The sequence below is a fragment of the Prunus mume genome, linkage group LG7 (genome assembly GCF_029339155.1).
Source record: "Prunus mume cultivar Tortuosa linkage group LG7, ASM2933915v1, whole genome shotgun sequence".
Lineage (NCBI taxonomy): Eukaryota > Viridiplantae > Streptophyta > Magnoliopsida > Rosales > Rosaceae > Prunus > Prunus mume.
The window spans coordinates 16,682,527-16,692,763 of NC_142704.1; the positions used below are offsets into that span (position 1 = coordinate 16,682,527).

The 10,237-nt window shown below is 34.8% G+C and overlaps 1 protein-coding gene and 1 non-coding gene across 2 annotated transcripts; both read left to right on the top strand.

Annotated features, from left to right (window-relative positions):
* The first annotated feature begins 311 nt into the window (after positions 1-311).
* TRNAG-UCC (transfer RNA glycine (anticodon UCC)) lies at positions 312-383 on the top strand. Its single transcript has one exon. It is a non-coding gene; the product is annotated as a tRNA-Gly (tRNA).
* A 1,888-nt stretch (positions 384-2,271) lies between these two features.
* Positions 2,272-3,248, top strand: LOC103342611 (uncharacterized). The gene is made up of 2 exons (XM_008246245.2): positions 2,272-2,712; positions 2,907-3,248. Exons 1-2 carry the CDS (start codon positions 2,373-2,375, stop codon positions 2,921-2,923), a joined length of 357 nt encoding a protein of 118 aa, XP_008244467.1. The 5' UTR covers positions 2,272-2,372; the 3' UTR covers positions 2,924-3,248.
* Positions 3,249-10,237: the final 6,989 nt, after the last annotated feature.

Below are 10,237 nucleotides of genomic sequence, written 5' to 3' on the forward strand. Positions count from 1 at the left end.
GTCTTTGAACCTGTTATAGATGATGTTCTATAATCTAATGAATTGATGTTTGAAATTAGGCAAGAGTTCAAAAACTAAATTGGAGCCTTGTTTCTTTCAAGGTAGTGGAAGACTTAAAAATGGGGTTGAGATAAGTAGGGTAGGGATAGTGGGTTGGTTGGCGTAAAGGATAAGTATCTGTAAGAGACTTGACTCCACTGTTATACATGCATGGGCTGCCCATCACTATCTGGGGCTTGTAATTTCGAGAATCTTCTACTGTCCTAATTTTCAATGAATATATATCTATATTGGGAGTTCCCTAATCAATAGCGTTTGTAGTCCAACGGTTAGGATAATTGCCTTCCAAGCAATAGACCCGGGTTCGACTCCCGGCAGACGCATAAAATATTCTTTTTGTCCATCTGCCAAAAGTGGATTGAGAAATCTTCATAGGAATGGGTTATAATTTTAATAAGAAAATGCCACCAAAAGAAAGAAGTGGAATGGGTTATAATTTTTTCGTGTGGTTGATTGAATGACTTTGTATGAGAATTTAATTTCATGACTTTCAATCATATATAAGCCATGGGTTATAATATTCTTTTTCTTTTATTTAGAGTGTTGCTAAACAAACTCTAAAATTAACTGAGTACACCCTATTACCAAATTGTGTATTGAATTACTAATGTACCATAATATTAAATAACTAAAAAAAATTACATTAAATTGTGAAATAAATTTAATTTTAATAAGTAGACTGTAATTTTAATAAGAAAATGCCACCAAAAGAAAGAAGTGGAGAACGAAATGGCGAAGCCATGAGGGAAACATGCAGACAAACACTAATCAACCTCCATCGAAATATCAGAGATTTGTAGAAAAGATGTTGAAACAACTTCCTGGTCCCCAAAGAGACCCACACAAATTAAAGGGAAGAAAACCTAGGGATAGCAACAAACTTAGTGCAGGAAACAAATGATGAACATTACAAGACAGCTGGCTATGTCAATCAAATAGACCAGCATATCAATTGGACGTATCAACTTGGGAAGAAGTTAGCAAATCTATTCTTACAGCAGCATATTAAATTAAATTTTTTGATGCAAATCCAAAATCTGAAAGAGGATACAAATTCATGTAAAAAGAGACACCTCGTTTAGGATTAGAGTGTACCATGAGTATTTTTTATAGTTAAATAAGGTGTACTTGGTTAATTTTACATTTTGATTAAAATATTTGGATGTATTTGGACCATATGGTGTACTCAATTAATTTTAAATTTCGTTTAGCAGCACTCTTTATTTATTACGCATGATTGATTGAATGACTTTGTATGAGAATTTAATTTCATGACTTTCAATCATATATAAGTCACGAATTGAGAAATTTTCACAGAATTAGGTTATAATTTTTTTTTTCCTTTTATTTATTACGTGTGATTGATTGAATGACTTTGTATAAGGAGTTGTTCAAATGCAATGAACTAATTCTTTCACGGATTGTGTGGGTTAATTGCCACGTAATGAAATGAAATTCTTAAAAATTCACACTAAATTGATGTATTTCTAAAGAGCTTTGCATTAGACTGGAGCGCACCGCAGCCTAAGGGTGGCTCTGCCCTTACTTGACTTGTCCAAAATAGAGGCTTGGTGCCATAGAGAAAACAGAGACATGCCACAATGTGATTCACTTGGTTAGAACGAGTCAAAGTAAACATGAAAGAGAAAACAACATGGTACATGGATTTTCAACCAACAAAAATAAAAAAAACATGATACATGGACATGTTCCATACCCTTTTTCACACATTTGACATGTTCTATTCAGTCTTAATACACTTCTCTCCAATTAGCTCCAGGCCTTCAGCTAATTGATTGCTTGGAAATTACATGATCTCATCATTTCATTCGATTATAAAATAATTATAATGTGGTTAGTGTGGAGACTTGCTCAATTACAAGTATAAAAATGGAAAAATGCTTGGCTCATTCGTTGCAGTGAGTGCGTAGAAATTGTTCTTTTGTGCTTTAATGAGTTATTTTTGTTCAGTATGTCAAAAATAAAATTGTCACGTAAATATTCTCAATTTCCACCTAAATATGATGGAGAATGTTAAGTTTGTCAACATCCAAGTGTTTACAATCATATTATTATTTGAAATGCGAAGGACATTTCCATGTTACCATCCACCAATGAGCCAAGAAAACCAAAAAGTGCTTTGAAAAATTCAACATAAACAACAGCCCCCCGCCACCCCTTCCACACACAAAAAACCACTTCCTTAAGAAAAAAAAAAAAAACCACTTCCTTATGTAAGTGCACAAGCTAGCTTGCTGTCTATCTGTGCCCCAAAACCCTCTGCTAGTAGAAAACTAAAGAGAGAAGAGACCATGAAGGGAGGAAGGCCATCGTCGTCGTCACCGGCTTTCGGGCTCTTATTAGTTCTTGTGGTTGTTCTTGGCATGGGGGAGGTGATCAAAATGGGTGGTGCAGCCCCAAGTGCTGCCCAGTGCCATGAGGAGAGGGCGCTTGCGGTTACTGCATGCATGCCGGTGGTGTTTGGTAAGCTTCCAACGCCACAGTGTTGCGAACGCGCAAGGGTCAGCCATACTGAATGCATATGCCCTGTCATCACCCCAAAGGTTGCAGCCACCATTCACGACATCAACCGCGCCGTCCGCCTCATTGAAGGGTGTGGTAGGAGGGTGCCTCGCCACTTCAAGTGTGGGAGTAAGAACCTCTCTCTCTCTCTCTCTCTCTCTAATACGGCAAAATTTTGAATTTACACAAATCCCGGTTCAATTAAAATCTTGTTTATCTTGTAAGCTTGATACAAACAGAGTATATAGCTTGCTATTTGTGGATTATCATGTTTTAATTTGTACTAAACTGAAGTTCCTTTTCTGTTCATGTTTTAATTGCAGGCATCACCACTCCATGATAGTCGCGCTCAGGTTGGCTCAACAATAATTGCTGCCTTTTCCGGCAACAAATAAGTTGAAAGTTATAGTTTCCTACGAATTGGTCTGACAACCTTCTCTCTGTTAGGTTGTAGTAATAAAGTTAAATAAACAGATACCCTGTGTTTTAATTCAAGAACATCATGATGATCAATTGATGTAATATCGTAATTCTAGTCCGTCGTGTTTTTAGATTAACAGGCGGTTTTCGATTGAATCCCTTTACTTTTTGTTTGAGTGAAGCTTGAATAGACTGTTGGAAATTTAATATTATAATATATATTTATTGGATTTTTTAATTTTTAATTTTTGATGTGTGAATGAAAATAATTGTTTTGTTGAAGTATGAAAGGTTGCATCCGATACAACTGAAGTAAGTGCAGTTGCATCTTTCCTTTGCATAAGTGGCGTCATTTAGTGAACATCCACTGTTATTATTCCAAAAGTTAATTGGGTTAATTATGTAAAACCCATGTTGTATGGCTATCCAACTAGTTCTTACCCGTGAAAAACTAGAGTATTCCCCACTGCTCTAGTTGTACTTTTTTGATCAATTCTGAGTCTAGTCTTGAGAGTGAAAATATATAATTTCACTAAAACACCCAAAATGGTTGAAATTATATTTATAAACACACCCAAAACCCATCATTATACACACTCAAAACCCATTTATAAACACACCCAAAAAGTTGACTTTGAGGTTAATTTTGGGTGTGTTTCTATGTTTAAATAGTGCTTGGGTTTTTTTATAAATACATGTCTAGGATTGGGTTTATTTATAAATTTGTAAATATATAATTGGTTTGCTAGAGTATTAAATTAAAGTGCTTCAATTTAGGATTATCAATTGTTGAATCATGGGAGATGAACGCCTATAAAATTGCAAGCACAAGGACAATGGTGAAATCTGTCTTTAGAACATTGCAATTGTTGCAAGCCTCAATCCCTAAAGTTGTCAGTATTTCTATTTTTGTTTGTTGATTTACATTAATTTGATGTAAATTTGTTATTGTTATTTGATTATTACAATTCTATTAAGAATTATTATTATCTTTAAATTCATATTTCCTATTGTTCAGAATATGAACTAGTTGGTTTTCAAAGTATCTCATTAAGTATTGTTGCGATTGAAATTGAGCATGACCTTTCAATCATGTCACCCAACCACACAAGCAGAACAAGTGAGCGGTGTCATACTATAGCAGTATTTGTGATTTTCTAAGGAAAATTACATTTTGGTGGGGGCTGGTTGTTATGCTAAATGTAGGGACGGACCGTGCATATGGTTGACTTAGGTTATAGCCTAGGTGACTTTTTCTTTTTCAGCCTAACATAACATTCCTAGCCCACCACATGCTTGGTGGAGACAATCCTAATTAAATAAGGATTATTCTTCAAACCTTAGCTGACAATGAGCACTATTGCTAAAATATGAATATGGTTTGAATGTATTAGGTTGTATTTTATTCTTCTCCATAAGGAGATATATAGAAGTTTACATATGAGGGTTTTATAAGGAATTAGATACAATAAAGAATTAGGAAAGTATCTCCTAATTGTACAATGATTTATCACTTATATAAAAATAGGAAAGTAAATCCCTTAATTAATCAAGGAAGTAAATCTCCTTGATTAATTAGGAGACTCACGTCAACACTCGTCCTCAAGTTGGTGCATATATGTCACCAATGCCTAACTTGGTAAGTGAGTCATGAAATACTCTTCCACAAATAGCTTTGGTTAAGATATCTGCTAGATCTTCTGATTTTACGAATGGTAGGCGAATGATCTTTTTCTCAATTTTTTCTTTGATAAAATGTCTATCCACCTCAACATATTGGGTTCGATCATGTTGAACTGGATTATGGGTAATATCGATAGCTGACTTGTTGTCACAATGCAACTCCATTGGCTTTTCTGGCTTGAAGCCTAATTCTGTCAAGAGCCTTCTGATCCACAATAATTCACAAACTCCGTGAGCCATTCCTCAATATTCTGCTTCTGCACTAGACCGAGAAACCACATTTTGCTTTTTACTCCACCAAGTGACTAGGTTACCTCCCACGAATGTAAAGTAACTTGAAGTAGAGCGTATATATGTAATGGAACCAGACCAATAAGCATATACATATCCAACAACTTCAAGATCTCCATTTTTTGAGAACATTAATCCTTTCCTAGGGGTTGACTTTAAGTATCTTAAGATCCAATCAACTACATTCCTATGAGAAACACTAGGCGAATGCATAAACTGACTAACCACACTCACAGCATATGCAATATCTGGTCTTGGATGACGTATGGAAAGTAGAATATTTGGTGGTGGTGATAGAAGCAAGAGTCTGGGTAGCCAAGTCAGCAGGATTGACCGCATGCTTCTGTGAGTATGCAATAAGATGGAGAATCATATGAGTTCCTAACATCGCAGCGGAAGTAAGATGTGATATGAGAAGGTGAGGAAGGTGATGTGAGAAATTTGATGTATGGAATTTAATGTAGGAATTAGATTTAAGAGGTATGTGTATAAGATTTGAGGGTATGTGTTTAGGGATTTGGATAAGAGGATTTGAGGACATTAGATTTGAGGGATTTGGATTTGGGGAAAAATATGAGGAATTTGATTTAGGGTTTTGGATTTGAATTTGAGAAATTTGAGATAAGGATTTAGAGACAAAACAACTTCTCTTCACTCCCCCTCTCCCCATGAAGAGAAGGGGTTGTCAGAGTAAAGAGATATGTAGTATCTTCATGGGAATACGTCAAGGTAATGGGGATACGTCAATAAACATATCATTTTCACTCCACTTCCCCCCCTTGAAGAAGAGGGAGGAGAGCACTTAAATTTCAAGAAGAACGCAAGCACAGGTCACAAGAGAACTAGGCTCTGATACCATGCTAAAATATGAATATGGTTTGAATGTATTAGGTTGTATTTTATTCTTTTCCATAAGGAGATATATATATATATATATATGAGTTTACATATGAGGGTTTTACAAGGAATTAGATACAGTAAAGAATTAGGAAAGTATCTCCTAATTGTACAATGATTTATCACTTATATAAAAATAGGAAAGTAAATCCCTTAATTAATCAAGGAAGTAAATCTCATTGATTAATTAGGAGACTCACATCAACAACTATAAATACATGGCTACATCACACATATGATATAATGCTAAACTCAATTTGAATTCCAAAACCCTACGAAAACTCATCCCTCTCTCTCCCTTGCCGTCTCCATCTCCCTTCACTATCTTTCACAATCCAGCCACTCGGCACTCCTCGTGAGAGATAATTCCATCCACTTTAGCTATAGTCGTATCTTTCTCAAGATCCAATCGAACTAACTTAGGCATTGAAGGGTCTTTAGCCAACACACCCCGGGTGTGGTCCATTGACCTAGATTTGTTTTACAAGAACCAAAGGAGAAGAAAGACAAGGACGTTCAAGGGTCGAAGAATGTATGGGCGAATATTCCGTGTGCGGAAATTTTCTCAAATAGTGGCTCACCTAAAACACACAGCTAGTAGTGGTACCAAAGGACACTACTTGACACCGGTGAACGATAAGGCACACTTTCATCCCTCAAGTTGCTTGAATCACAAGCCAGAGTGGGTGATTTACAACGACTGTGTCATGGCAAGCAGGAAATTTATCCGGAAGGTGACACAAATTCCTTGTGAATGGTTTGTTGTTGGTGTACAGAACAAGACCCATTCTGATTTGAGGTTTTTAGAAGACAACATGTTATTTGTGTTTTTTTGGTCATAGGTTAAGCATTTCATGTTTGCCTCTTTTTTTCTTTTCTTTTTTGTTGCTAAGGCAACATTTTGAGTTGAGAGTTTAGGATTTAGATCGTATTGAAAAATTAAATTATATGAAAGTTTAAACAACTTAGGTTTTTACATAAGCTCAAATCAATAACGGATCTGGATATGCTTTTTGGGTTGTATGTCAAATTTGATGTTGAATGTGTTGATTGATTAATTTATTTGTTTTGAAAATAATGTCTTGATTTATTTAAGAAGCACCAAGTGGCTTGATTTCTTTATCAGTCCAGAAAAATAGAATGAATATGATTTGATTAATTTGAAGAGTGGCTGGCATATTTTGACTGAAATGCGACAAAAGGAAGAAAAATCCATGGACCGACCCCATCGTCTCCACTCTGTAGAAACTACGTGCAAGACACTTGACTAGCTAAGTCCACAATAGAGTCTTATTATAGTCCAAATTGATTTAGTTGCCACAATTTGATTCTCTTGGTTTCTTCTAGCAGCTAGGTCGGTGTAAAATTACAAATCATGGTCAGTGCAGAGGAAATGAAGTTAGTTTTGTCTAAAACTGTAGGTGAGGAAACAAACAAAAAAAAGCATATAATGTAAGCTTTTTATGGGTCTGATTACTCTTATGCCCTTCTCTGCAAATTATAGATGTGGCTGGCATTTGCAAGACACTTGACTAGCTAAGTCCAAAGAGCTAGAGGCTCACCAGTCAAAGTTGACGAGAGAGAGAGAGAGAGAGAGAGAGAGTGCCACAATTTGGTTCTCTTGGTTTCTTCCATCGGTGGTTGTACGTTTAGAGCGAGCCAAGCAAAGTAACATCAAAGAGAAAGCAACATGTCCCAGGTCGGCTCCATTGTCGACACTTAACATGTAATCTTTGACAAATGCGGTTTAAGTCAGTTGGTCAGGATTCTGTGCCTTTGCATTTGAGTTCGAGTATTCCTCTCTGTAAATTAGATTAATATAAACTATAACAGAGTAGTTTAAACTCCCTCTTGTATAAATAAATAAAAAATATTTCCTCTATGTATGGAGAGACATGGACAATTCGATATACGTACCCTTTTAAGTTTTAATTCGTTTGACAGGTACTATTATTCAGTCTTAATTAATTCTCTCCTATTTGCTTAACTAATTGATTGATTGGAGATTAAAGTTAAATAATCACCATTTTCTATTTTAACTGTGCACTTCTCTTTGTTCACCTCATATTCTAAGTTCACCCCAACTTCTAATTCAAATTTTCACAATTTCTAAGAAAACCCCACTATCTTCCTAAACTACCCCTAAATACATATCCTGCAGAAAAATAAATTAAAAAACTCATCAACACAACACCCACACCGCGCTATCTTGCCATTCACTACTTTGAGTTCACCTCAACCTCACATTACATAAAGAGATAAAAACATTGTTGTCAAATGTGTAGCATCATTATTTTATTATTATTTATTTTGATAAAAATTTGAGAATGAACTAGGAGGTTTAATAGAAAAATGTTGACAATTAAATTGATATGGGAGGGGTGCTAGGGTTCAAAACACTTTCCCAAATTGTTATATAAAATAAAATCAACCAAATTTGTTTTGTATATTCAGTATGTTTTCATATTTAACCATTAGATTAGGCTACAATGAATGGTTAAGATTAAACAAATTAATTCTTTTTCTTTAAATAATAATTTGTTTAAATTAATTTTAATTAACTTACTATAATATTTTATCTCTCTTCATTTATGTTTTCCCAACTTCCTAAAAGCATTAACATTTTCTCTCACGCCATCTTCTTCTTCATGCCTTCACTTCTGTTTTTTCTTCTTCTTCCAAATCTTCCTTCCGCCCTTGACAGTTTCTCTATCACTACCAGCACTAAACAAGAAGTAGCTCTTCTCCCTCCCATATTTCACATGTTAGCCATTAATTCCCCCTTTTAAGATTTCAATCAATATAATAAATAAATAAATGGTATGATCTAATTCTCTGAGTATGATTTTTTTTTTCTTATCCTTTTTTTTATTTGTTTGGGGTTTGGTTCAACTACTGTCTCTCTCTATCTTGCAGCAAAATTTGGAGAGGTTTATCTTGCAGTCTTGTATGTTGGTTCTTTTGTTATTTTATTGAGCTTTGAGTCTCTAAATCCTTGGATTAATTTCTATTCGAATTTCTTTTTCCTCTTACATTTGTGGATTTCTTAATGTCTTTTACCATGAGAAGTTCAAGTTCATTCTCAAACAGTTTAGCATCTAACTGAAGCAAAAAGTATCCATAGCTTCTTAGCACAATTAACAATTAAGATTTTTAAACAATCTCCATAATATTTAGCAAAAATTGCATGAAGTGTTGGAGTGGAAAAATCTGAAATAGATCCTTGTGTGTTTGGAGATCAACTCAGAACTTTGTTTCCAGATAAAGGAAAAACAATTAAATAATAAAAAAAAGTTCAAACTCAAAACGTGAGAATAAATGAGATTGGAGGAGATGGAGAGATTTTAGCCTACATTTATGCTACCTTGAAAAGTGGTGAGTTTAATATTTTATTTTATTTGTTATGTTATAAAAATAAAATAATAAAATCACATTTAATCTTGGCCCTTGAAAGTGCTTGCATCTAAATGCTATAAAATTGTGTCAAAACTTGTGTCAAATTTGTGGTGCCATGAATCCGCCCCCATATATATATATATATATGTATATTTATTTATTTATTCGGGGTGAATGTAACTGGAATTTGATCAATTGGAGATGGAGAAGCAATGGATGATGAGGGTTGTGGACGGTTCAAAGTGAAAAAAGGTGTAATTTTTTTCTTCCTCGATTGCCCCATTTTCTTCCATTACCAACATTAACATCCCGTATGCAAAGAAAAGTTTAGGCAGCGGCTTTGGTGCTTTCTTTCTGAGAGCATAGAAACACTTGAAGCTGCTACCTGCTAAAACTCCTTTGCTCTCTCTCTCTCTCTCTCTCTCTCTCTCTCTCTGAACAACAAATCAACTCTCAAAGTGGCACACACAGCAATGGCAAGCTCACTAGAAGAGACCAAGCCCGAGAGGTTCCTCCAGTGGTTACAGGTGCCCATATGTTTGTGTTTTTCTAAAACTTAACATAAAGAGTAATGGGGTGTGTGTATATATGTACTAGGGTTAAGTATTAAGTTGGATGACCTTTTTGTCTTTTTACACTACAATAAAACTTAAGAGCTTAATGATTTAAGTATTGAGGTGAACAAAGAAAAGGTGGGGTTTAAATAGAAAAACTCTTTAATTTATAGCATTCTAAAGAGCACCAATGCGTGGTTAAATAAATTTTTGGGCTAACATTATTTTACCCCCTCAAGCTATTACCTTAGGAATCCAGCAATGAGTAGAGCACAAACTAGTGAAGTCAAACAATGAATATTTGATGATTAATCAGTTGGTAGTCTTGTATTTTCTAGCAGTGAGAAAACTAAAAAGCACATTGGAACATTGAACAAAATTATAGAGTACCCAAATTCAACTTCTCTATAAAA

Bases quoted from the DNA above. Each gene is read 5' to 3' on its own strand.
- LOC103342611 (XM_008246245.2), top strand. From the start codon at position 2,373: ATGAAGGGAGGAAGGCCATCGTCGTCGTCACCGGCTTTCGGGCTCTTA.